Raw genomic sequence first — 27,972 nt, 5'->3', positions numbered from 1 at the left:
GCTGCGCTGGTGCCGGCTCGCCAGAGCAGCTTCGTCACGCTGGCCACGTGACCCGGAAGTGTCTGCGGACAGCTCTGGCTCCCGGCCTCTTAAGTGAGATGAGCGCACAACCCTAGAGTCGGTCACGACTGGCCCGTACGGGCAGGGGTACCTTTACCTTTTACCTTTATAACAAATAGTATTTTAATTTAAGATTACCTTATCCCCACCCTTATATTAGTTATAATTGATGACTTGTGTATTTCTGATCATAGTCCTGTATTTCTGACCAACATCCCTTTACCTGGAAGCAAAACCAAGTATTGCTCCAAAAACCCCAATCCCCTGAAAAAATAGCGTTCATTCTTCTGCTGGGAAACTTTAACATTAGTAATTAGATTAACAATGATCAGTGAAACTGCAAAATGAAACAGCTTAGAAATGTAGAGAATGAATTTACTAAAATCTGTCACTGGAAGGACAGATCCTGAAGCTAAGACTCCAATACTTTGGCCACCTCATGAGAAGAGAAGACTCCCTGGAAAAGACCCTGATGTTGGGAAAGATGGAGGGCACAAGGAGAAGGGGACGACAGAGGATGAGATGGTTGGACGGTGTTCTCGAAGCTACAAACATGAGTCTGACCAAACTGTGGGAGGCAGTAGAAGACAGGAGTGCCTGGCGTGCTCTGGTCCATGGGGTCACTAAGAGTCGGACACGACTAAACGACTAAACAACAACAATATATAGAATCATAGAATCATAGAGTTGGAATAGACCACAAGGGCCATCGTGTCAAAGGCCTGGAAACAATGCCTTATGAGGAACGGCTAAGGGAGCTGGGCATGTTTAGCCTGGAGAAGAGGAGCTTAAGGGGTGATATGATAGCCATGTTCAAATATATAAAAGGATGTCACATAGAGGAGGGAGAAAGGTTGTTTTCTGCTGCTCCAGAGAAGCGGACACGGAGCAATGGATCCAAACTACAAGAAAGAAGATTCCACCTAAACATTAGGAAGAACTTCCTGACAGTAAGAGCTGTTCGACAGTGGAATTTGCTGCCAAGGAGTGTGGTGGAGTCTCCTACTTTGGAGGTCTTTAAGCAGAGGCTTGACAACCATATGTCAGGAGTGCTCTGATGGTGTTTCCTGCTTGGCAGGGGGTTGGACTCGATGGCCCTTGTGGTCTCTTCCAACTCTATGATTCTATGATTCCTGAAGGCATCATCAATCCCAGCTCCACCCAAAACCTAGGAGTTTGAGCTATTCCAGTTAAACTAGGCCATTTGAGGACAACTGTGTCAATCAACTTGGTCGTTTCCCCCATTCCACAAGCCAATCAGGGCTTCAACAGAACCACAAGACAGGCATCCACCTAAATCCACGCCTGCAGAGGTTACATCAGTCCACGTCAATGAGGTTATTGCTACCTGCCCCAATCACAGAGGCTTTAATCTCATTTTAATAAGGGCTGAGCACCTTCATTGCCAAACACAATATATGCAAGATTCTTACATTGATTGCAGCACCCTCATTAAGCTATTAAATCACAGCCAGAGCCAGCCTGCCAGTTGCATCACAAAATTGTTGATGTGGATGCAGGAATCTCAACTAGATCATCTATGACAGATGGCCATCCAGCTTCTGCTTAAACACCTCCAAGGAAGGAGAGTCCACCACCTCCAAAGGGAGACCATTCCACTGACAAACAGTTCTTGCTGCCAGAAACTTCTTCCCTTCATCTGAGGATCACAGGGTGATTTACAGTATAAAAACACAAACATACCGTATTTTTCGCCCCATAGGACGCACCGGCCCATAGGATGCACCTAGGGGTTTTTTTGGGGGGGGGAATAAAGAAAAAAAAATTATTTCCCCCCCAGACGCCCGAGCTTCCCCCGACACCCGACCCCAGCCCCCAGAACAGGCAGCTCTCCGCAAGCCTTGGGAGACCGGCGCGACTTCCCCCCGGGCTCCCATGCCTTGCGGATATCTGCCTGAAGCCCAAACCAGGTCGGGGAACAGCGGGATGGCGGCACTCCGCCTCCCTGCTGTCCTCGGAGCTTGTGGGGCTGGTGGCAGGGAGAAGCGTGCTTCTCCCCGCCGCCAGCCTTCAGACCAGATTGCGGGACAGCGGGAAGGTGCGCTCCGCCTCCCCGCTGTCCCCGGAGCTTGTGGGGCTGGCGGTGGGGAGAAGCGAGCTTCTCCCCACCGCCAGCCTCCAAACCAGGTCGGGGAACCGAAGCCCGGGGCGCGCTCTGCAGCGCGCCCCGTGCTTTGGGCTGCAGGCTGCTGCCCACAAGCCTTGCGAGCCCGCGGGAACTCCCACTGGGCTTGCAAGGCTTGCGGATAGCTTCCTGAAGCCTGGAGAGCGAGAGGGGTCGGTGCGCCCCAGGCTTCAGCGAAAGCCTGCATTCGCCCCATAGGACGCACACACATTTCCCCTTCATTTTTGAAGGGGGAAAAGTGCGTCCTATAGGGCAAAAAATACGGTACATACCATAGTAATGAACAAAAACAATACCTTCACAGTTTAAAAGGCCACAGATTGTTTAAATAGCCAAAGGCCTATTGCACTTAAATAATCTTGCAATTGAGTTACCCTTGGTACAAGACATAATTATAGTACCTGGAAATATCCTCATTTCTTACATTTTCCCCTCTGTGCTCCATTATTTTCAAAACCCTCTGCTAACAAACTCCTAGCCCTTGCACAGGAGAGCATTCCCATTAGTAAGAGATCACAGTCTTGGGTAACTAGCTACACAGAGAGGCAAGCACACTCAGACTTCCCACTCCTTTCATTAGTATTACAACAGAGCAACAGAGTTAAGCAAGCAATAATAACATCTGCCAGTCATGCTGCATTAACTTAGATACACATTGAATGAAGCCATGTAGGTATAAATGGCTTTAGAAATTTTTAGGTTGAAAAATGGGCCTTACTGGTTGCTGCCCAAGTAGTGTTGCTTCTAAACAAAGACTACTTTAAAGAGAAGCAAACCTTCTGTTCTGTCTCTCTGTCTTACAAAACTTGTGTGTGTCACAATATTCATTTCCCATCATCCTTAGACTCTGTTGTCTTGGTACCAGAGCTGGTTTCTGTGAAGCAGGATCTTGATGTTATGTGACCTCTCTCTACAACCTGAAGAAGCTGAACTGTCACATTGTTTGGCAACCCATTTAGGCGTGCCCCATGCCTACATTTGTGTTTTGCTGAGGGAATGGTGTTTTTGTTTTAAAAAATAAAAATTATTTGCATTTTCAAAAACAGGAACGGAGAGCATATTTAACTGTTTGTCAGATCAGCCAGTTCAGCATGCAGTGGTATCTCAGGTTAAGAACTTAATTCGTTCTGGAGGTCTGTTCTTAACCTGAAACTGTTCTTAACCTGAAGCACCACTTTAGCTAATGGGGCCTCCTGCTGCCACTGTGCCGCTGCCGCACCGCCGCTGCACGATTTCTGTTCTCATCCTGAAGCAAAGTTCTTAACCCGAGGTACTATTTCTGGGTTAGTGGAGTCTGTAACCCGAAGCGTATGTAACCTGAGGTACCACTGTATTCAAACATTTTACACTGCCATTCTTTGGTGGGTACTAGACTTGTTCTTGTCAGAGACTGGGCAGAGGAGGAATAGTGGAGACCACCTCCCCAGCCTGACCCTTCCAGAGAAGAATTGTAACAGGAGTTTGAGGGAGGGTCACAGCTCAGAGGAAGAGGGGGAAAGTTGGGAAATAATGGGAGAGGATGTGGAGGAGGAGGAGGAGGAGGAGGAGGAGGAGGAGGAGGAGGAGGCAGGGCCAGAGCAGCTGGCTGACACATTATGACTAGAAAGCATTCCAGACCCACCATCTCCCAGAACCTGGCGAGCCTTGAAAGTAGGGGAGCAAATAATAATAATAATAATAATAATAATAATAATAATAATAATAATAATAATAATTTATTTATACCCCGCCCATCTGGCTGGGTTTCCCCAGCCACTCTGGGCGGCTTCCAACAAAACTCTAAAACACAATAACCTATTAAACATAGGTTAAACAGGGCTGCCTTTAGATGTCTTCTAAAAGTTTGGTAGTTATTTTTCTCTTTGACATCTGGTGGGAGGGTGTTCCACAGGGCGGGCGCCACTACCGAGAAGGCCCTCTGCCTGGTTCCCTGTAACTTGGCTTCTCGCAGCAAGGGAACCACCAGAAGGCCCTTGGCGCTGGACCTCAGTGTCCAGGCAGAACAATGGAGGTGGAGACACTCCTTCAGGTGTACTGGACCAAGACCATTTAGGGCTTTAAAGGTCAGCACCAACACTTTGAATTGTGCTTGGAAACGTACTGGGAGCCAGTGTAGGTCTTTCAAGACCGGTGTTATATGGTCTTGGGGGCTGCTCCCAGTCACCAGTCTGGCTGCCGCATTCTGGATTAGTTGTAGTTTCCGAGCACATTGCAGTAGTCTAAGCGAGAGATAAACAGAGCATGCACCACTCTGGTGAGGCAGTCCATGGACAGGTAGGGTCTTAGCCTGTGTACCACATGGAGCTGATAAACAGCTGCCCTGGACACAGAATTGAACTGTGCCTCCATGGACAGCTGTGAGTCCAGAATGACTCCCAGGCTGCACACCTGGTCCTTCAGGGGCACAGTTACCCCATTCAGGACCAGGGAGTCCTCCGCACCTGCCCGTCTCCTGTCCCCCAAAAGCAGTATTTCTGTCTTGTCAGGATTCAACCTCAATCTGTTAGCCGCCATCCATCCCCTAACTGCCTCCAGACACTCACACAGGGACCTTCACCGCCTTCACTGGTTCCGATTTGAAAGAGAGGTAAAACTGGGTATCATCTGCATACTGATGAACACCCAGCCCAAACCCCCTCACGATCTCTCCCAGCGGCTGCATGTAGATGTTGAAAAGCATGGGGGAGAGGACAGAACCCTGAGGCACCCCACAAGTCTGAACACGGGTCTGAACACTCACCCCCCCACTTTCTGAACACGGCCCAGGAGGAAGGAGTGGAACCACTGTATAACAGTGCCCCCAGCTCCTAGCCCCTCTAGACAGTCCAGAAGGATGTTATGGTTGATGGTGTCCAAAGCCGCTGAGAGATCCAGCAGAATTAGGAAACAGCTCTCACCTTTGTCCCTAGCGCGCCGGAGATAATCGACCAGTGCGACCAAGGCAGTTTCAGTCCCATGATGAGGCCTGAATCTCGACTGGAAGGGATCCAAATGGTCCGCTTCTTCCAGGCATGCCTGGAGTTGTTCAGCAACCACTTGCTCAATCACCTTTCTCAAGAATGGAAGATTTGAGACTGGGCGATAGTTGGCCATATTGGCAGCATCTAAAGATGATTTTTAAAGAAGCGGTTTGATAACCGCCTCTTCAGCGGGTCTGGGAAGGCTCCCTCACAGAAAGAAGCATTTGCCACCCCGCAAAGCCCAGCCCTTCCCAGCTAGCTTTTATAAGCCAGGATGGGCAAGGATCAAGGAGACAGGTTGTTGGTTTCACTCGTCCAAGCAGACTGTCCACATCCTCGGTGGTAACAGATTGGAACTGATCCCACGCAACTTGATTCTAGCACTCTCCCGCCCAGCCCTGCTCCCACGGTGGAGTCTACCTCTTCCCGAATTTGAGTGACTTTATCTGCAAAAAACTTTGCAAAATCTTTGCAGGAGATCATGTGGCCTGTACTGGGCCCCGATGTAGCAGGTGGTTCCACTAAATTGCGAACCACCTGAAAAAGTCTCCTCCTGCTGTTTTCTGCAGATGCAATAGAAGCGGTGAACAAAGTCTTCTTCGCCATCGCTACCGCCACTTGGTAGGCTCGACATTGAGCTCTAACCCATGTCCAGTCAGATTCAGAATGAGTTATCCACCACCGGCACTCTAGCCGTCTCAGCGATTGTTTCATTGCCCTCAGATCCGTGGAAAACGACAGGGCTGTCCGGGCTCCATGCAATCAGAGAGGGCACTTCAGAGCCAAACAGTCAATAGCCCTGGTTAACTCCACATTCCAGGGGGCCACCAGGGAATCAGCTGAAAGGCCATCAACATGGGATAAAGCATCCCCTACCACTCTCTGGAAACCATTTGGATCCATTAAGTGGCAGGGACGAACCATCCAAATCGGTCCCACCTCCCTGCAGAGGGGAAGGGTCACGGAGAAGTCCAGTTGCACCAGGAAGTGATCTGACCATGGCACTTTCGTTTCGCTTTTACTTAGTGTCAGATCACCAACATCCATAGAGGTAAACACCAGGTCCAAGGCATGTCCACGGCTATGGGTTGGGCCAAACTTATTCAGGGACAGCCCCATGGAGGCCATGCTTTCCTGAGTCCTGAGCAGCCCCTTGTAAGGTCATGGCAGCATGGATGTTAAAATCCCCTAGGACAACCAAACTAGGTGTCTCCAGGAGAACATCTGCCACGACCTGAAGCAGCTTGGACAGGTAATCCTTGATGCAGCGGGGTGGTCAGTACACCAAAAGGAATCCTGTACTGCCCCTATTGCCCAACTTCCAGAACGTGCACTCAGAGAACTGGGTCTTCCCAATAGGATGCCTGGTGCAAACTAATGACTTCCTAAAAATCACTGCAACCCCCCCTCCCCGCCCACAAGGCCTGGGTTGCTGTGCATAAGAGAAACCTGGTGGAAAAGCAGTGGAAAGGACAGGCCCATCTGCTTCATCCAACCAAGTCTCTGTTACACATGCCAGGTCAAGTCATGGATGGCAGTGGTCTTATGAATCATTGACCTGGCATTGCACTGCAGCACCTTCAGGTCATGTGGGTATCGCTTGCTGATTCTAGTATCCGTCCAGTCAGGAGCAGACCCAGAGGCAGGGATAGTCCTCAAACAACGACTAAACCTGCCTCCTCTGTAATTACATGGTCTGGTCTTAGTGTAACTCCTCCTCCTACCCGTGATCACTGAGATCTGTTGTCCCAGTGCACCCCCCCCCCCGTGGAACATGCCCCAGCCATTTTGTTGTCTGGGACCCACTCCCCGGCAGCCCTGACCCCTCCCCTTAAGAACAAAATAAAACCTTTAAAAAATAACGACAACAATCAAACAATACAAACAAAAAACTGTAAAAATTACAAATACATCAAAATCAAACAAATTCCCAAGCCCAACCAAACATCCATCCCATCCCCACCCCACCCCCACAAAAAAATTCAAAAGGGAAAAAGAAAATTTTAAAACATTTTAAAAAGAACTCTGCACCCCTCCGAGTCCTCTTGGACAGCAGCAGCAGTAGCAGCAACTATCCTTATGAGGCCTGTCAGGCCCCACCCTGGGCTAGGTGGTGAGTGACAGGAGTGGGGCCCTTAGGCACTCATGCAGGGGAGTCCTCCTGGGCAGCAACAGCAGTCCTTATGAGGCCTGTCAGGCCCCGCCCTGGGCCAGGTGGTGAGTGGCAGGATCAGGCCCTTAGGCACTCACACAGGGGAGTCTCAAGGACAGAGGGCACTTGTCAGTACCCACAGAGGAGGTGATGTGGATGACGAATGAGGATGCGAGTGAAAAAGGGGGTAAAGAGTCAATTGGAAGAACGCCATTATTCTAAGAGGCTGCATTCCAAGCCTCTCTCTGAATATATTGAATAAAAAGCAGATGGTAAGGACTTTTCCTTGTTTTATCCGTTCCTGGCAACCGGTTGTGAGGGTTGGTTCCTCTGCTGCCTGACAGTTTTCCCCCTTTGTGCCAATAAGGTTCTAGCTGCAGCAGTGGCATATAGTGATAACCTCTTGGGGGGGGGGAACCTCCATTGTTACCACCCCCAAGAGGAAAATATCAGGTGTTTTGGGAAAAGCTTTTTAAAGTATCTTTTCTAATTCTTTATATATAATTTCCCAATATTCCTTAATTATTTAAAGGACAATACTTTTATTTTGGAATCTGATAGGTATCTGAGACTTTTGTTCTGCAAAGCCATTTTTCCTGTCAATCTTAAACATTTCATTAATCTGATGTATCTGCAGCCAATCCATGACCAGATTTCTTCATTTCTCAGTTTTTGTTCCTGTCCTGTAAGATCTAAATTTTCACTGTAAATTAACTACTGCTTATCCATATTTGTTCTTTTACTAGTTGTAGCTTCTACTGGGTTGCACTGAGGGAAGGGATTGAGCACTGAGATGTTCATAATAGTGTAAGGAATCTAGAAATTCACCTTCAGATCAAGTTCTATTAGGGTGACACCAGAGATTCATGTGCAACCCAAGATTCTGTTCTCAGGCAAAAACATCTGAACTACTTGGCAGGGGGTTGGACTCGATGGCCCTTGTGGTCTCTTCCAACTCTATGATTCTATGATCCTATGATACTTCTTGCAGTAAACCTAGGGCTGGAGATTGAAATCCTCCTTTCTATACATATTCTATACATATTTCTATACACAACCCAAGGTTCCGTTCTCAGGCAAAAACATCTGAACTACTTCTTACAATAAACCTAGGGTTGGAGACTGAAATCCTCCTTTCTATACATATTCTGGTCATCTTAACTATGCTTTTTGGAAAAGTTACTCCGAGAATAATCACAAAGTCAGTACTTACAGATGACAGCAATACAGGATTCCAAGTATACTGCAGAATGCAAACTGGAATGCTTTGTTTTAAGGGAGAGCACAGACTTAGCGGACAGTTAATAACTGGTTAGAGAACAGGAAACAGGAGTTGTCTCCTAAAGGATGGAGGTACAATGATACTTACCCCCTTGGAACTGTGTTTGGATTTGAATACGTGCTCTGGAAAGTTTAACATAAATGGGATAAAGTATGTCCAAGATGCATCACTTACTTTCTCCCATAAAGCTTCCCTCTCATAAAATACATAATCAGAAATTAATGAGAAACTTTGAAGTTTCACTGCTTTTGATCAGAAAGAATTATTTTGTTTCTATTCAAATACCAGCCAACAACAATAGTTTTCTGGTTAGTTTACACCACAAAGGAGGCAGTAAAACATAAAACTATAGCAATGTGCAAGCCTAAAATCTAAAATAGTATATAATTAGCAACAGAATAAAACAACAGATTAAAATCAGATTAAAAACCAGCAATGCGTTTAAGCATGTGCTGAACTCCCTGGTTAATAACAGTGTTAAGTTTTAGAAATCTAGACAAACATGTTTCTCACTAAGGTGTGTCCAGAAGCAATAAGCTATGGGAGCTTACTGCATCACAAATCTCTTGGAGTGCAGAGAACTGAATGTGCAGTGATGCCAGTTGTGTAGGTGAGGCAAGAAAGAAGAGTCTCAGACCCAGTCCTGCCTCTGCTAACAATCAAGTCCAGCTGGTGTCAGTGACCTGACATTGGATGTCACTTGGACACTCTGTATTTTGCCCTGATAGAGAATAATTTGTGTGTGATGCAGAGGCTGTGATATGAGAACAGCTCGAGCAACCTTTGTACCATATTGGCCTCACTATTTTTTTTCCAAATTCCGACCGTGAAAAGTTAAAGTGTGGCTTAAATTAATGACCTTGCAAAAATGGGATTTTATGATATTACTGCTGAAACAGAAATACGGTGAAATGGAACAAAAAATGTTTTATTGCCAATTTGTGAGCTTGGGACTGTTCATTTGCCATTTACGGGTGTGAGTGCCTCCAGAACTTTAGCAATTGAATAGCGATTTGCCTTGATAACTTTCACCCTGTAACCCAATTTTAAGTGAGTGGCTTATATTTGGTTATTGTCTTTTTAATCCCCCCCCCCCTGAATTTTAAAAGTGAGGCTTATTTGCAGCTGTGGCTTATATTTGGGCCAAAATGGCACATTCTCTGCTGGAATGCACACTCTGCTTTGTGCACATTGCTCAGACCAGTTTTGAAACTGTGTTTGGACCATTCTTCCTTCAACTCTTTAAACATCTTCTGGAAACTACCATCCAAGTAGGACTGGAACCACTGCAAGACAGTGGCATCTACCAGCAGGCTGTGGGAGTGGGAATAGCCACACAGAGAACGCCCCTAGCTGCCTGCCGCCCACGCAGTGAGTGGGGGGGGGGCGCTGCTTGCCACCTGTGTGGCGAGCTTCCCTAGCCGCCTGCTGCGCGGGAGGGAGCCACTAGCCACCCGTGGCAGCATCGTCCCTAGTGGCTCACCGCCTGCACAGCGAGGGGGACGTGGGGTGGCGATGTCACCTGCCCTCATGGCTGACACCTGGTGAGCACTGCACACCCATACCTGACTTCCTCCGCCAGTGCACCTACCCTCAACTAGGGCAGCTGCCCCAGAAGGATACCATGGTCAACGGCATGGAAAGCTGCCCAAAAGTTGAGGAAAATTCACAGGGACATATTTCCCATGTTTCTTTCCTGAGAGAGGTAATCCTACTTGAAGAAGGAGCAAAAGGGTTTTCGTGTGTGTGTGTGTGTGTGTGTGTGTGTGTGTGTGTTTCTTTGTGGCTGATTAGCTGTTCTCCCTGTGCAAAGGTCAGAGGGGGCAGGGTTTCTGTTGAGGCAGGGGATTAGCTGTGGGAGGAGCTTATCAGAGTTTGCAGGGCAGTTTGATCCATCTTTTAGATTTAGGGGAGCTAGTCTCAAACGTTTGTTGGGGGAGACCTAGGTTTTTTTGTGGGGGGAGTTATTTCTCCTGTCTTCACGCTTTTTCTGATGGAGGACCGCTGTAGCCACCCCCAACGACACTTTCTCAAGATGGAGGGGGAGGGAACAGCTGCAGTCGCTTGCGGTTCCTGCGCAATGTTTGCCATCTTGCCAAAGGTTGCAGGCAGCTTTACCTGCAGCAATTGCATGTTGATTGCCCTCTTAAAAGACAAAGTCCAGCAACTGGAGGAACGTGTAGCTACGCTCCAAAGAATCATAGAATCATAGAGTTGGAAGAGACCACAGGGGCCATCGAGTCCAACCCCCTGCCAAGCAGGAAACACCATCAGAGCACTCCTGACATATGGTTGTCAAGCCTCTGCTTAAAGACCTCCAAAGTAGGAGACTCCACCACACTCCTTGGCAGCAAATTCCACTGTCAAACAGCTCTTACTGTCACGAAGTTCTTCCTAATGTTTAGGTGGAATCTTCTTTCTTGTAGTTTGGATCCATTGCTCCGTGTCCGCTTCTCTGGAGCAGCAGAAAACAACCTTTCTCCCTCCTCTATGTGACATCCTTTTATATATTTGAACATGGCTATCATATCACCCCTTAACCTCCTCTTCTCCAGGCTAAACATGCCCAGCTCCCTTAACCGTTCCTCATAAGGCATCGTTTCCAGGCCTTTGACCATTTTGGTTGCCCTCTTCTGGACACGTTCCAGTTTGTCAGTGTCCTTCTTGAATTGTGGTGCCCAGAACTGGACTCAGTACTCCAGGTGAGGTCGGACCAGAGCAGAATACAGTGGCACTATTACTTCCCTTGATCTAGATGCTATACTCCTATTGATGCAGCCCAGAATTGCATTGGCCTTTTTAGCTGTCGCGTCACACTGTTGGCTCATGTCAAGTTTGTGGTCAACCAAGACTCCTAGATCCTTTTCACATGTACTGCTCTCAAGCCAGGTGTCCCCCATCTTGTATTTGTGCCTCTCATTTTTTTTGCCCAAGTGCAATACTTTACATTTCTCCCTGTTAAAATTCATCTTGTTTGTTTTGGCCCAGTTTTCTAATCTGTCAAGGTCGTTTTGAAGTGTGATCCTGTCCTCTGGGGTGTTAGCCACCCCTCCCAGTTTGGTGTCATCTGCAAATTTGATCAGGATGCCCTTGAGTCCATCATCCAAGTCGTTGATAAAGATGTTGAATAAGACCGGGCCCAAGACAGAACCCTGTGGCACCCCACTAGTCACTCTTCTCCAGGATGAAGAGGAACCATTGATGAGCACCCTTTGGGTTTGGTCAGTCAGCCAGTTACAAATCCACTGAGTGGTAGCATAGTCAAGACCGCATTTTACCAGCTTCTTTACAAGAATATCATGGGGCACCTTGTCAAATGCCTTACTGAAATCAAGGTAGGCTATATCCACTGAGTTCCCTTCATCTACCAGGCTTGTAATTCTGTCAAAAAACGAGATCAGGTTAGTCTGACATGACTTATTTTTCAGAAATCCATGCTGACTATTGGTGATCACAGCATTCCTTTCTAGGTGCTCACAGACTGTTTTCTTAATGATCTGCTCCAGAATCTTCCCTGGTATTGATGTCAGACTGACTGGGCGGTAATTATTTGGGTCCTCTCTTTTCCCCTTTTTGAAAATAGGGACAACATTTGCCCTCCTCCAGTCTGCCGGGACTTCGCCTGTTCTCCAGGAATTCTCAAAGATGACTGCCAGTGGTTCTGAGATCACATCTGCCAGTTCTTTTAATACTCTTGGATGCAGTTCATCTGGCCCTGGAGACTTGAATACATCTAAACTAGCCAAGTATTCTTGTACTATCTCCTTAGTTATTCTGGGCTGTGTTTCCTTTGCTGAATCATTTGCTCCAAATTCTTCAGGTCGGGCATTGTTTTCTTTATCGGAGAAGACTGAGGCAAAGAAGGCATTGAGGAGTTCAGCCCTTTCTGTGTCCCCTGTTTGCATTTCACCATCTTCTCCTCTGAGTGACCCCACTGTTTCTTTGTTCTTCCTTTTGCTACGAACATACCCATAAAAGCCTTTTTTGTTGCTTTTAACCTCTCTAGCAAGCCTGAGTTCATTCTGTGCTTTAGCTTTTCTGACTTTGTGTCTACACGTGCTGGCTATTTGTTTGAATTCCTCTTTGGTGGTTTCACCCATTTTCCATTTTTTGTACACATCCTTTTTTAATCTTAACTCAGTTAAAAGTTCTTTAGATAGCCACCCTGGCTTCTTTAGGCACCTTCCATGTTTCCGTCTCATTGGTATTGCCTGACGTTGTGCTTTTACTATCTCCCTCTTAACAAACTCCCAGACATCATGAACTCCCTTTCCTTTTAGTATTACTGTCCATGGGATCTCACCCAGCACTTCCCTAAGTTTTGTGAAGTCGGCTTTCTTAAAGTCAAGAAATTGAGTCCTAGTATGCTTGGCTGCTCCTTTCCGCTGTATAGTAAACTTCAGAAGAGCATGATCACTCGTGCCTAATGACCCTTCCACTTCTACCCCACTAACCAGGTCATCAACATTGGTTAGGACCAGATCTAAAATGGCTGTTCCTCTTGTTGCTTCTCCCACTTTCTGGACAATGAAGTTGTCTGCAAGGCCAGTGAGGAATCTGTTTGACCTTATGCTCTTGGCTGAGTTTGACATCCAACAAATATCCGGGTAATTGAAGTCCCCCATTACTACTATCTCCCTTCCTTTTGCATGCTTGGCCATCTGTTCCAGAAAGGCATCATCTATGTCCTCCGTTTGGCTTGGGGATCTATAGTAAACTCCCACAATGAGGTCTCTGTTATTCTTCTCTCCCTTAATTTTGACCCAAATGCTCTCACTTTGGCTTTGAGGTTCTAAATCTTGGATCTCTTCACAGGTATACACATCCCTGACATATAACGCCACTCCTCCTCCTTTCTTGTCTGGTCTGTTTCTCTGAAATAGATTGTATCCCCCCCATTTTTACATTCCAATCGTGGGACTTATCCCACCAGGTTTCAGTGATGCCTATTATGTCATATTTAGTTTGCTGTACCAAGAGCTCAAGCTCATCTTGTTTATTTCCCATGCTTTGCGCATTAGTGTACAGACATTGAAGTCCATTAATCATTCCCCCACGTCTCTTATTTAAGGATTTTTTCCTCCCACCACTAGGTCTGCGTGCTGTTTGCTCCATTTGGTCTATGACATTTGGATGATCATCTTCATCAATTGATAGACTCCTACCTTCAGGAGCACTGTCTCCCTCCCCCACATTAGTCAGTTTAAAGCCCTCCTGATGAGGCTTCTGAGATTTTTGGCAAAAACATTCCTCCCAACCGTTGTGAGGTGCAGCCCATCACTTGCCAGAAGTCCATCTTCAAGAAACTGCAGTCCGTGATCTAAGAATCCAAACCGTTCCTGTTTACACCATTTGCGAAGCCAGCTGTTCACTTCCACTATTTTTCCCTCTCTCCCTGGGCCACGTCGTTCAACTGGGAGGACAGATGAGATGACAATTTGTGCATTTAGTTGCTTCAATTTCCTGCCGAGAGCCTCGTAGTCTCTTTTGATCTTCTGGACGCTATATAATCAATCTGATTTCGATGCTGCCCATCTGGTGATGTCCATATGTAGAGTCGTCTTTTGTGTTGTTGAAAAAGAGTGTTTGTGATGATCAGCTTGTTCTCTTGACAGAATTCTATTAGAATTATATTAGCTTTTGCCCTGCTTCGTTTTGATCTCCAAGGCCAAACTTGCTAGTTGTTCCTTTTATCTCTTGACTCCCTACTTTAGCATTCCAATCCCCTATAATGAGAAGAACATCCTTCTTTGGTGTCATTTCTAGAAGGTGTTGTAAGTCTTCATAGAAGTGGTCAATTTCAGTTTCTTCAGCACCAGTGGTTGGTGCATAAACTTGGATTACTGTGATGTTAAAAGGTCTGCCTTGGATTCGTACCGAGATCATTCTATCATTTTTGAGATTGCATCCCAGTACAGCTTTCACCACTCTTTTGTTGACTATGAGGGCCACTCCATTTTTTTTACGGGTTTCCTGGCCACAGTAGTAGATATGATGGCCCAGCTGCTTCATCAGCTCTGAATCTACTTGTACTTGTCCTCCGCTCTTCCTCAGTAGCAGGTTGGACGCCTTTCGACCTGAGGGGCTCATCTTCCAGCGTCATAACTTTTATATGCCTGTTGTCTTTGTCCGTGGAGTTTTCTTGGCAGGGATACTGGAGTGGCTTGCCGGTTCCTCCTCCAGGTGGATCATGTTTGGTCAAAACTCTCCACTATGACCTGTCTATCTTGGGTGCCCTGCTCGGCATAGTTCATAGCTTCTCTGAGTTATTCAAGCCCCTTCGCCACGACAAGGCAGTGATCCATGAAGGGGAAATACTAACATATGCAAAGTTAGATACAATGTACAGGGTGCTCAGCTCCAATGGGATCTATCCCCCCAAGGGTAAGGTAATCACTGAAGACAGCAGACAAAGAAATGGCCAGGTTCAGCTAATCTTCTCCCTATCACAAGTCTTTCATCCATTTGTTAGGCAAACAGGATAGCCAGTTTTCAGTCCTTTTCTCAAGGTGAGAAATGGGCAGGAACTCTGGATTTGCTAATCTCAAATCCCCTCCCTTCCCTACTAGTAGGCATTAGCATTGAATATTATTAAAACTCCAGATTTTCCAGTAGTTAGCTAGCTCTTCTAGCTCCAACTGGATGGCACTTATCCAGCAATCCCCAAGACTCAGCACACTTCTGGTATGCTTTAAGGACACGTATACTCCCCCCTCCCCACTTCTAGTCTGGGTTTACGGCAAAATTGTCATGCCCATATTTCTGTACGCCTTTTTAAATGGTTTAAGGGACTCTTTTATTCTTTAATCAAGGTGTGTATGTATTGTAGCATTTGTTACCTGCTTAGATTGTAACTTTGCTGTCTGAAGTAGCATTTATATATATTCCGTTATTTCTATTTCATATAATAAACAAAGCTTTCTTTATTCCTTTCTGTGAGAGCTTTTTCTAGGCATTAGGTAAAGGGTTAACACACATCCATAACAAGCACACACAGTAACTTCAGCAAAAGATCCTTAATCTTTAGCAGTGGGTATATGGACATACATGAGTATTGGCTGCACACAGCTGAGTCCAGGATCACACTTGTAACAGACTACCATTGCACCCTTGTGTGTAATGTGTAGCTCAGCACACAAGAGACCATGAAGAGAGGCCATCTACCATCTACCTTGTCAATGCTCTGATACGGCTGTTCTCTGATTGCTCTCTGATTGACAGCAGTTGGGAAAATGCAGCCACACAGCTGTTGCAATCCAGGCTCTCCCCACCCAGACAAAATTGTAAACCAGGGGAGGCACCAGGCTAGATGCTCTTGACCCAGTGCTCCTAAAGTCAATCCTCCTGTTGTTCCTGTTGTTGGTTGTGCCCAGCCAGTTTGGGAGGAGGGAGAGAGAATGCAGCAACACTGGGAGAGGCAATAACATTCCTGCTGCAGGAATGTTGCTTGCTGAGCAAGTCTTCATCCTCCTGGCAGCTGTTCCATTTGCTGCAAGTGGTGAGACAGGGTGAGTAGCAGAGGCCCTGCCCCCAAAATCCCCATTCATCCTTACTCAACATTCATCCTTAACTCATCCTTGTTAGGGATTACCCCTAAGAAGTGTGGTGCCTTCTGGGGCCATGCCAAGTTCAATGTGTGTACTTCATTGTCACATAAAATAGCACCACACCTTACAAGGAAAAGTGAAAGCATCTAGAGCTTTTTGGTTTTCAAGAGATGACTAATCAGGAAAGTGATAGAAGTCCATCAAATTGTGCCTGGTTTGCTGAAATTGAAGCTATAAGTTCCTCCCTCTTTCATTATTATATTAAAATTTTAAGTGCTTTTAGGGGACCCTTTTTGGGCCATATAATAACAATAATTTATTATTTATACCCTGCCCATCTGGCTGGGTTTCCCCAGCCACTCTGGGCGGCTTCCAACAAAATATTAAAAATACAATAAAACAACAGACATTAAAAACTTCCCTAAACAGGGCTGCATGCAGATATCTTCTAAAAGTCAGATAGTTGTTTATTTCCTTGACATCTGATGGAAGGGCGTTCCAAAGGGTGGGCACCACTACTGAGAAGGCCCTCTGCCTGCTTCCCTGTAACCTCACATCTCGCAGCGAGGAAACCGCCAAAGGCCCTCGGAGCTGGACCTCAGTGTGCGGGTTGAATGATGGGGGTGGAGACGCTCCTTCAGGTATACTGGGCCGAGGCCGTTTAGGGCTGAATCCTTATTGGAAGGGATTAAAATGATCTGCATCCGCCAGGCATGCCTAGAGTTGTTCCGCAACCACCTGCTCAATCACCTTGCCCAAGAATGGAAGATTTGAGACTGGCCGATAGTTGGCTACATTGGCTGGATCCAAAGATGTTTTTTTAAGAAGCAGTTTAATAACCGCCTCTTTCAGTGGGTTTGGGAAGGTTCCCTCACAGAGGGAAGCATTCACCACCTTGCGGAGCCCATCACCCAGCCCTTCCCAGCTTACTTTTATGAGCCAGGATGGGCAAGGATCAAAAAGACAGGTGGTTGGTTTCACTCATCCAAGCAGCCTGTCCACATCCTCAGAGGCAACAGATCCCATGCAACTTGACCAGACATCACTCTTCTGCCCCGGCTCTGCTCCCACGGTGGAGTCTACCTCTTTCTGAATCTGAGCGACTTTATCTGCAAAAATAAACTTGGGATCTTGGGTTCTTTACCAGGTTCCAATGGCAAAGGTGGTTCCATTAAATTGCAAACTGAAAGAGTCTCCTGCTGCTATTTTCTGCAGATGCAATAGAAGAGGTAAAGAAGGTCTTCTTCACTGTCGCTACCGCCACTTGGTAGGCTCAACATTGAGCTCTAACCTGTGTCCAGTCAGATTCAGAATGAGTCCCCCCTCCCCCAGTGCTCTAGCCATCTCAGCGATTGTTTCATCACCCTCAGCTCTGGGTAAAACCATGGGTCAAAGAGCAGCACACAATTAACTTTATCTAAACAATGAAATTTGAAGTCACACAATGATATTTATGGGCAGCAGATTCCAATCAGACAAAACAAAATGCCACGAACACTTAAGTTCTGAAATTATACTAATCCTATTGTTGATTCTTATGGGTTGTGCCATCTTAGCCTTGAGACCTCATATCAGGTCCTGGCTGGATGATGAGGAGCCCAGGGATTGCTAGTGGGACACTGAGGGCACGTCACAGGTTGAAGTGGGGGAGGAATGCTGTGGACATAGGGTATCTTGATTTCAGTAAGGCTTTTGACAAAGACCCCCATGATATTCTTGCCAAGAAGGTGGTAAAACATGGGCTGAATGAGGTAACTGTAAGGTAGATTTGTAGCTGGTTGACTGAACCCAAAAAGCACTCACTAACATTCATCATCATCCTGGGAAAAAGTGACAAGAGCAGTGCTGAAGGATTCTGCCCTGGGCCCATAGTTGTGCAATGCCTTTCTAAACGACTTGAAGGTACTGCTCATACAATGTGCAGATGACACCAAAATGAAAGGACTAGCCAATGTAGGCATGTCCAGATTGAAGTAGGTTGTGATCTATGATCCAATATAACAACTGGCAGTGATCCCTACCCAGGGATGGTTGCAGGTTGGGCGGGTGCTGGCTGCTTCCCCTGAGGGGGCAGGGATGGGTGCTGGCTGCTTCCCCCTAAAATTGCAGGGGGGTGGGCGCACACCGCCTGCTTCCCCCGACAGTTCTGCAGCCCTTTCAAACATTAAGCCACTGATGCACAGTGGTACCTCAGGTTACATACGCTTCGGGTTACATACGCTTCAGGTTACAGACTCCGCTAACCCAGAAATAGTACCTCAGGTTAAGAACTTTGCTTCAGGATGAGAACAGAAACAGGATGTGTCCAATCCTGGGTGGCACAATTCAAGGAGGATATCGACAAGCTGGGATCACCCACCCACCACCTCTCAGTGTGAGTGCAACAGCTATTGCATGCGGCTTCCTTTCCCTTGTGTGTAAATTTTATTTTAATTTGAAACCTGTGCTTCTTCAATGACGCACCCAACAGCGTTTCTATAGTTTTGCTGTTCCAGTACAGTACCTCCAACTGTTTTTGTGGCATTTTCAGTGCAGGATCTCCAATCTGAACTTGTTTAGTATGGTACCCATGCACTATATGGGTTCTGTGTTCAACCAGGCATGGTTTTTAATTATTATTATTCCACTTAGCTGTCTACCTCTATCTGCCTCTCTTTTTTCATGATCTTATTCTTATTAAATTTTCAGATATACATTTCCAAAATAAAATATAAAAACATTACTGTCAGAGCTGCTTGAAGATCCTAGCTCACAGAGGATCACGCTAGCCAGCGATCATTAAGTAAAAGTCTTTATTGAATTACAGTTTCCATTCTCACGCTGCTGCGCGCAAACTCTACGTCTAGTAGCTAGATCGGCGAAGCTCCGTCTGAGTCTCCGCCCCGTGAGCACCAACTTAATATCCTAGCCTTGCTCCACCTTTTCCGCCTGACTGTCCTCCTCTGGGTCCCTCTACCCCCCGGGGCCTCCTCCTTCCGGGATTCTTCTGACGCTGACCCGGACCCTCCTGCCTCCTTGCGCCGGGCTTTAGGACCTGGTTCCCTTTCGGGGCTGCTTACTGCGCCGCCTTCCTCTGCATTTGAACTTGGCGCGCGCGCCCAACCTTCCACCTTCCTCTTAACCGTTTCTTCGCTCCCCGATGGAGGTGTGGCCACTCCTGACTCATGCCCTCCCTCCTGTGGTGAGCTGCCAGCGCTTCCCCCCTGGCTCCCTTCCTCTTCCCTGCTTCCTGGCGGTGACGCTGGTCCCGATTTCCAGCTGCTCCCCCCTGAGTCCCTTCTGGCTCTATCTTCCTGGGGTGCCCCCCTTGCCCTGGCCACTGGTGCTCCTTTCTGTGAATCCTCTGATTCACTGGAAAGACTAGGGGATCTCGGGTCGTCGTCATCACTCATCTTTTCTTCTGCCTCCTCCCCTTCGCTCTCTGTTTCCTCCCTTGCCCGTGCCTCTGCTCCTAAACCCCTGACATCCATCCCCCCCCCGAAGCCCCCCATTCCCCCCTCCCCTCCTTCCGGTGCTGGAGCTGGGGGCTGCTGTTGCAAAGGGACGAACGTCGGATATCGGTCGCTTCCCGTGGCGGGCCTCCATCTGAAGTCTTCCGGTTCTTCCTCCCTGCTCTCGTCGACGACGGTCACCTCCGCTTCCATCTCTGTGCCGCCGTGCTCGAAACCAGGGTCGTCCCCGAAAATGTCCATGTCCGTCTCTCCCTCACTTCCTCCTGGCGGCGTTGCTCGTCCTGAGCATTCCAGCCACTTTCTGCGGAACTGCTCCTCTGGCCTATCGTCCCACCAATACGAGGGTTCTGAGGCGGATCCCGAGGGTGACCCCTCCGGGGAACGGACGTCTCGTGTCGGCTCCTCGTCCGAGTCGAACCCCCGGAACGTGCTGGCCGAAAGCGTGGGCGTGAAAAGCCAGTCGTCGAAAAAGTCTGCTGGCATAGGTCTATGTGGGAAGAGGGCATGAAACTCGTCTTTGAGCAGAGGTTCGTCTAAGGCGTAGCCCGGCACCCAGCTGTTCGCACTGGCCGGGGTGCCCTCCTTGGCGAGAAAGTATTCTACCCCCTCTTCCCCCCATCTGGAGTCCAAAATCTCCGTGACTTCGTTGATGCGCTCCTTCTGTGCCGCTCCCGCGTGCCCTGTTCTGTCTCTGGCCGGACTCGGCGCCGTTCCGGGTTCCTGGAACCTGTGCGGTGCCTTGTATGGAGTGAGCACCGATCTGTGGAATACCGGATGCATTCTGGAACCCTCCGGAAGTGCCAGTCTGAAAGCTACCGGGTTGACCTGCTCTTCGACTTGGTAGGGCCCCAGTTGTTTATGCCCTAGTTTCTTCTTGGCCAACGACCTGGCCGGCACTGCGTGGGCCGCTAACCAAACCCAGTCTCCCACGTGGAGCTCTTCTCCAACCCTTCTGTGCTTGTCTGCTTGTACCTTGTATGCGTGCTTGGCCAGCTCCAGGTGGCGCCTCAGCTGATCGTGGACTTCCTGCAGCTCCGACGCGAACGCATCTGCTGTCTGCGGCTCCCCCTCCCCCATTCTTTCCAGTCCCGGGAAGGTTCTGGGGTGCCTCCCGTTGTTGGCGAAGAACGGCGTGACCCCCGTGGATACGTGCTTCGTGTTGTTGTAGGCGAACTCTGCAAGCGGCAGGTAATCCACCCACGTCGCAGGCTGTTGATTTGCATAACATCTCAGGTACTGCTGCATGATGGCATTGACCCGCTCCGCTTGCCCGTTGGTCTGCGGGTGTCTCGCCGACGCCAGGTTGATCTTGACGTTCAGGAAGCCCATCAGCTTCTGCCAGAAGTTCGAGATGAACTGCCGCCCGCGGTCGGACAGAATAGACCGTGGCAGACCGTGAACCTTGAACACGTGGTCTATGAACAGTTTGGCGGTTTGCTCCGCCGTGGCCACCTTAGCACACGGGATGAAATGCGCCATCTTGGAAAACAGGTCCACCACCACCAGCACTGCCGTCTTGCCCCTTGAGCTGGGCAGATCCGTGACAAAGTCCAGGGCCACCCTTTCCCAAGGTTCGACCGGAGTTTGCAGCGGTTCCAACAGTCCGGCCGGCGGTTTGTGCACTGGTTTGGCCCTCTGGCAGGTGTCACACCTCGCCACGTAGTCTGCGACCTCCCCTCTCATTCCAGGCCACCAGAAATCCCTGGCTACTAATTCCACCGTCTTCTCCTTGCCAAAGTGCCCGGCCGTGGGCGCGTCGTGCAGCTGCTGCAGCACCTTGGCTCGAAGTTCGTCTCCCGGCACGTAGATGGCCCCTTTACGGATGAGCAATCCATCTCTTAGCTGGAAACCGTCGGCCGCTGCCTTGCCCCTTTGCACCTCTGCCATCTTTGCTTGTGCGAAGGAGTCCCCCTGCAACGCTCGCCGCACCGCCTCTAGGTCCACGGTCGCCGCGGCGCACGCCCACACTGTCGGTGCGAAGATGTGCATGGCGGCCGCTGGTGTTGCGTCCTCCAGATACTGTGGCTTACGGGAGAGAGCGTCTGCCATGATGTTGGTGTCCCCCGGGACATACTCTATTCGGAAGTCGAAGTTCGCAAAGAACTCAGCCCAACGTATCTGCCTCTGGTTCAGGAACTGTGCCGTGCGCCAGTGCTCTAGATTCTTGTGGTCCGTGCAAACCTGCACCGTGTGCTTGGCGCCGATCAGAAAGTGCCTCCACGCCTTGAACGCTGCATGAATGGCCAGCAACTCCCTGTCCCATATGGTGTAGTTCTGCTCGGACTTGCTGAGCTTCCTGGAGTAAAACGCTCCCGGTCGCCACACCCCCTGCGGGTCTTTCTGCAGCAGGACCGCCCCCACGGCTCTGTCCGAAGCGTCTGTCTCCACCCTCATCGGCTTGCTGGGGTTGACATGAAGCAGCTGCTCTTCCGACGCGAAGAGACGCTTGAGTGCCTGAAAGGACTGCTCCGCCTGCTCTGTCCAAATGAACTTCTTTTTCTTGGAGCTAAGCGTGTCTGTGATGGCCGCCGTCTGCATCGCGAAGCCCTTGATAAACTTGCGATAGAAGTTCGCAAAGCCGACAAACCGTTGGACCTCCTTCCGGTTGCGCGGGCTCTTCCAATCCAACACCGCTCGAACCTTGGCGCTGTCCATGGCGAGCCCCTTGTCAGACAGCTTGTAGCCCAGAAAATCCACCTCCGTCACGTCAAATTGGCACTTCTCCAGCTTGGCGTAGAGCCTATGTTGCTTTAGCCTGCTCAGCACTTCCTTGACGTGCTTGTCATGCTCCTGCTGCGACTCCGAAAAGATCAGGATGTCATCTAAGAAACAGACGCACGTCTTGTAGAGCAGTCCCGCCAACACGTGATGCATAAATGCTTGAAAAACGTGGGAGCCATTTTGCAATCCAAAAGGCATAACTCTATATTCGTAGGTCCCCAGGGGCGTGAACATGGCTGTCTTCCACTCATCACCCTCCCGCATGCGAATGAGGTTGTACGCCCCCCGCAGGTCCAACTTGGTGAACACTCTGCCCTTCCGTACCTTCGCGAGGAGGTCGTCAATTCGGGGCATGGGGAAGTCCGATGGCCTAGTCACACTGTTCAAAATCCTGTAATCCACTACGAGTCTCTTTTGGGGCGTGTCCCGCTTCTTAACAAAGAATACGGGACTGCCCCCCACTGCCTTGGACTCCCGGATGAAGCCGCGCTGCAAATTATGATCAATGAACTCCTTGAGTTCTTGCAGTTCGTCCTCTGACATGGAATACAGTTTCCCTTTAGGCAGCGCCGCCCCCGGCAGCAGGTCAATTTTGCAGTCATATGGTCTGTGAGGGGGTAGCCTGTCTGCCTCCTTCTCGCAGAAAACTTCCAAAAACTCAGCGTACTTGTGGGGAATCGCTTGCAGCGTGCCTAGCAGCAGCTGTGATTCCTCTTCCTCTCCTTCCTGCCTGGGCACGATGCAGTGTTCAGCACAAAAGGAAGAGCCGAAGGTCAGCTGCCTCTGGTACCAAGCCATCGTTGGGCTGTGCTTGTCCAGCCAACTCATGCCCAATACAACGGGCGTGTCAGATAGTTGAGTGACGTTGAAGCTGATGATTTCTCTGTGATTCCCAAGTCGCATCACCATTGGTGGCGTCTGCTTCACCACTTGCCCCCCGAGCAGCTCCCTGCCATCCACCGTGACAACCTGCAGGGGCAGTGTGGCTGGCAGCAACTGCACAGCGTGCCTGTCGACAAAGTCCTGCCCTATAAAGTCCGCATTGCTGCCTGAGTCAATGGTGATTGGCACGTCTATGGTGATTCCATTGGGCAGCTGGAGAGATGCTGTGAGCCTCACTACTGGTTTGGGCGGGAGGGGGTTCACGGGCTGTAAAATCTCTGGGGACTGCGTCACTAACACGTCTGGCTGGGCCCCAGTGCCTCTTCCTCCAGCCAGACTGCGTCGTTTCCCTGCTGTGGTCCTCCTTGCTGCGTTGCTGCAGTCACCATTGCTGAGGCTGCAGTGAGCTTGTGGGGCCTCTGGGGACACTCTTTTGCCATATGCCCTGGTTCCTCACAGACGTAACACTTCCTGTTCCCTCTAGGAGGCTTCGCTTTCACTGCTGCCGGTGCTAGGGCTCTGGTTGCTGACTGAGCCCTTGCACCTCCAACCTCCATAGGTTCGGCTCCTCCTCCTGGCGGAGGCGTGGATTGCGCCCGCGCTGCTTCTCTGGGAAGGAAGGAGGGGCCCCCGGCTGGTTCGCGCCCTCCACGCCCTTCGTCCCTGCTCCACGGACGTCCTTCCAGCCTCACCCCCACTGCCAGTGCCCTCTGAACGACCTCCTGGGTGGTTCGGGGTCTCTCCCCCCTCGCGATCTCATCTTTAATCGAGTTGTGCAGCCCCTCCCAAAAGAGGTCTCTTACAGGAGCCGAATCTCTGTCCCATTCCAGGGCACTGACCAAGGCGAAAAAGCGGGCATGATACTGCCTGACGCTGGCCCTCCCTTGTCTCAGCCCATGCACCTCCTTCCGTGCAAGATCCACGTCAATACTTGATAAAAAGCACCCATCCATCGCTTTAATAAAGGCATCCGCATTCTGGAGCGCCGGATCCTTATCTCTCCATAAATTGCGTAGCCATGCTTTCGCATCCCCATGCAGATGGGACATGATGAACCCCACTCTCTCTTGTTCATCTCTAAAGTCTTTATGCAGCAGTTGCAGTGCGCACAGTACGTCGGCTCTAAAGTTGGGATACTGTTGCAGGTTCCCATCGAAGTGAGAGACTAGCCCGCCTGCCCGTCTCGCCAACCCAATTCCCTCCTGCCGGGGTGTCTGCTTTGTCAGCACGTCTAACCTGACCTGGAGATCCCTGCAGGCGGCAGCTGCCTCCTCCTCTCTCTTCCTGGATGCGAGAACCTCGGCGTTCAGTTGTGCCACTGCTTTTCTGAGGTCCTCTATCTGCTGCTCAGCCGTCATGTCGTCTGCCGTTCGTGAGCTCGCTAGTAGGCACCTGTTTCTCTCCCCTCCTCGAGGCTGTAGATGCCCACAATGAGGAGACGGAGCTTACTGTCAGAGCTGCTTGAAGATCCTAGCTCACAGAGGATCACGCTAGCCAGCGATCATTAAGTAAAAGTCTTTATTGAATTACAGTTTCCATTCTCACGCTGCTGCGCGCAAACTCTACGTCTAGTAGCTAGATCGGCGAAGCTCCGTCTGAGTCTCCGCCCCGTGAGCACCAACTTAATATCCTAGCCTTGCTCCACCTTTTCCGCCTGACTGTCCTCCTCTGGGTCCCTCTACCCCCCGGGGCCTCCTCCTTCCGGGATTCTTCTGACGCTGACCCGGACCCTCCTGCCTCCTTGCGCCGGGCTTTAGGACCTGGTTCCCTTTCGGGGCTGCTTACTGCGCCGCCTTCCTCTGCATTTGAACTTGGCGCGCGCGCCCAACCTTCCACCTTCCTCTTAACCGTTTCTTCGCTCCCCGATGGAGGTGTGGCCACTCCTGACTCATGCCCTCCCTCCTGTGGTGAGCTGCCAGCGCTTCCCCCCTGGCTCCCTTCCTCTTCCCTGCTTCCTGGCGGTGACGCTGGTCCCGATTTCCAGCTGCTCCCCCCTGAGTCCCTTCTGGCTCTATCTTCCTGGGGTGCCCCCCTTGCCCTGGCCACTGGTGCTCCTTTCTGTGAATCCTCTGATTCACTGGAAAGACTAGGGGATCTCGGGTCGTCGTCATCACTCATCTTTTCTTCTGCCTCCTCCCCTTCGCTCTCTGTTTCCTCCCTTGCCCGTGCCTCTGCTCCTAAACCCCTGACAATTACATTCAGTGATTTCCCTTCTTCTACATCCATGGTTCCTTTATACTTCCAAAACATACTGAATATTCTATTTCAACTATCTACTCCCCCCTCCTTTTATATTATCTTAATTTAAATTAATCCTGTTAGCGTTTTCACTTGCTCACATTTATTTTCCAAATATTACACGAATATTTTCCAACAAACAGCAACCATCCATTTTAGTTGCCACATAAAGTCTGTTATTTCCCCATAAAATGGAGGACTTGCCTTGTGGCTGGTCTTTCATTAGGTTTTCTTGGTCAGTTGCACCATTCAGTAACATTGCAGCATTAAATAACATGCTTGGAGCATAATTCACAACCTCCTCCACTTGATTCTTGGAGGTCTATTTGCAGTTCAGTGGCATTTAAAAAGAAAAGCATGCAAAAGGCCACTTTCCATTTTCAGCTGCATATAGCCTGAAGTTTCAAAAGAAGCAGGACAGTGGAAACTTTTATTAATCAATCCCAGCAGATCAGCAGCTTGTCTTTGGGGAAAATAAACAATGCCCCCTTTTAAAAGCCTAATAATTCTTGCTATAATGTCCGATAATACTCTGAAGATGAGGATTGGGGAGGGCAGGGAGATCAGCTTCTAACAGAAGAGGGGGACTATTCACACACACACCCCCTCACTGTCAGCGTCTCCAGAAGCAGAGAGACAGGGAGACATAGAGCTGCTCAGCTTTGAGATTGTTGCTAGGGAACCAGAAGGAAGGAAGCAACTGGGTGAGACATCAATAGAGAGTGGGGGGGGACCCCCTCCCTTTCCCCAATCTTGGAGGTACAAGCTTGTCAGAGAACAAAAGAGATGCGGGGGAGGCAGGACTTCCTGTTGGCACGCTGCTTGCTGAAAGGGGAGGGGAGGAGTCAGAGTGAGCTACTCCGATCCTGGCAGAGGGAGGCCAATCTGTGTTCACAACATGATACTGTAATAAAAAGACTATAAATATACCAGGTGCACTTTCTTATCGGTGAGCTACCAGGAGGGAGAAGGGAACTCCTGTACTTGACAGCTAGCTCACACTCTATCACTATAATTGCCGGAGGAGCAATTAATCATGTCGACAGGAGCCGAAGGAGGGGCCGCAGACAGAGCTCAGAAGCAAACAGGAGCTGAAGAAGGCCAGGTACAGTTGCTGCTTCAACAAAATGCTGTTCTAAAGACAAAAATAGATCAAATCACTGGAGCCTTAAGTCAACAATGGCAAAGATTGGTGGCAGAACAACAAAGAAAGGTGGCACGAACCCCCTAGGCCCCTCTTCCAAGTGGCAGAGTGAGAGGGAGAGCAGTGGTGCTTACTCTTTATATGAGATGCCTCAAGAACCTGAGCAACCTAGTGATACAGGAGTTCAGACAGGTAGCAGGATTTAAGTTAAATAAGAGCAAAAGCAAAGTATTAGAGAAAAATTTGGACAATGAGGAAAGGAAATTGCTGCAAGAAAAAACAGGCCTAGTTTTAGTGAAAAAGTTAAATATCTGGGTGTAAATTTGTCGACAAAAAAATCTGAACTTATATAAAGATAACTATGAGAAATTATGAAATGAAATCAAGCAAGATCTTGAGACTTGGTCAAATTTAAAATTATCACTAATGGGCCAGATATTGGTGGTTAAGATGAATGTCTTGCCAAAGATGTTGTTTTTGTTTCAAGCCATACCAATCATTGATAATGTGACATGTTTTAAAGAATGGCAGAAAGCTTTGCCTAGATTTATCTGGCGGGGGGGGGGGACCCAGAATTAAATATGAATTATTAACAGATTCAAAAGAAAGAGGGGGATTTTCCCTGCCAGAATTGAAGGTATATTTTGAAGCCACAGCCCTTTGCTGGGTTAAGGAATGGATACAACTAGATAATGAAGATGTTCTTGACTTGGAGGGATTTGACAATGTGTTTGGATGGCATGCGTATCTATGGTATGACAATATAAAGGCCCATAATGGTTTTAAAAAGAACGTTTGGATAAAATACAAAGATCTCTTAGAAAGAAAAACACCCAGATGGCTTTTGCCAATGGAGGCAAAGGCTCAGAAAAAGTCCAGTATGGAGACTAATTGGTTGAGATATTCAGATCTATTACTGGAAGATAAAGAAGGATTTGAATTAAGACTATTTGACCAAATCAAAGATAAAATAAATTGGTTACATTACCATCAGATTAACAAATTGTATAAATTAGATTTAAAAATGGTTTTGCATCCAAATTGGAAATGGAGTTGCTAGATTCTAAAGTTAAAAATTTGTCTAAAATGTACAATTTATTGTTGGAGTGGCACACAAAGGATGAACAAGTTAAATCTGTGATGATAGATTGGGCAAGAGATGTTGGACATAATATAATATTTGAAGACTGGGAAAGGTTGTGGAGTTCACTGCATGCACGGTGTTAAAATGTCATGAAAATGATGTATAGATGGTACTTAACCCCTGTAAAATTAGCAAAGATTTACCACAAGACTGATAATCTATGTTGGAAATGTAAAGAAAAAGAAGGTACCTTTTATCATATGTGGTGGACCTGTCCCAAGGTCTAGGAAAAGATATACAATGA

General features: G+C 48.6%; 1 protein-coding gene across 6 annotated transcripts in view; it reads right to left on the bottom strand.

The window, feature by feature from the left end:
• FAR2 (fatty acyl-CoA reductase 2) overlaps positions 1-27,972 on the bottom strand; it is a 108,837-nt gene that overhangs the window by 59,476 nt on the left and 21,389 nt on the right. For 3 of the 6 annotated variants that reach the window (XM_081191032.1, XM_081191037.1, XM_081191036.1), the window contains exon 1: positions 2,608-2,625. The exons of 1 other annotated variant lie outside the window; for it this stretch is intronic. In XM_081191032.1, the coding sequence (XP_081047158.1) occupies positions 2,608-2,623 (16 nt within the window). In that variant the 5' untranslated portion in view covers positions 2,624-2,625. Of the gene's footprint in view, positions 1-2,607; positions 2,627-8,531; positions 8,594-27,972 lie in introns of those variants that run through there. 2 more of the 6 variants (XM_081191035.1, XM_081191038.1) reach the window with 2 other exon arrangements.

This window comes from Podarcis bocagei (genome assembly GCF_964188305.1).
Source record: "Podarcis bocagei genome assembly, chromosome: 4".
Classification (NCBI taxonomy): domain Eukaryota; kingdom Metazoa; phylum Chordata; class Lepidosauria; order Squamata; family Lacertidae; genus Podarcis; species Podarcis bocagei.
Note: the sequence above shows the minus strand (reverse complement) of the source record. Positions and strands in the feature narration are given on the sequence as shown.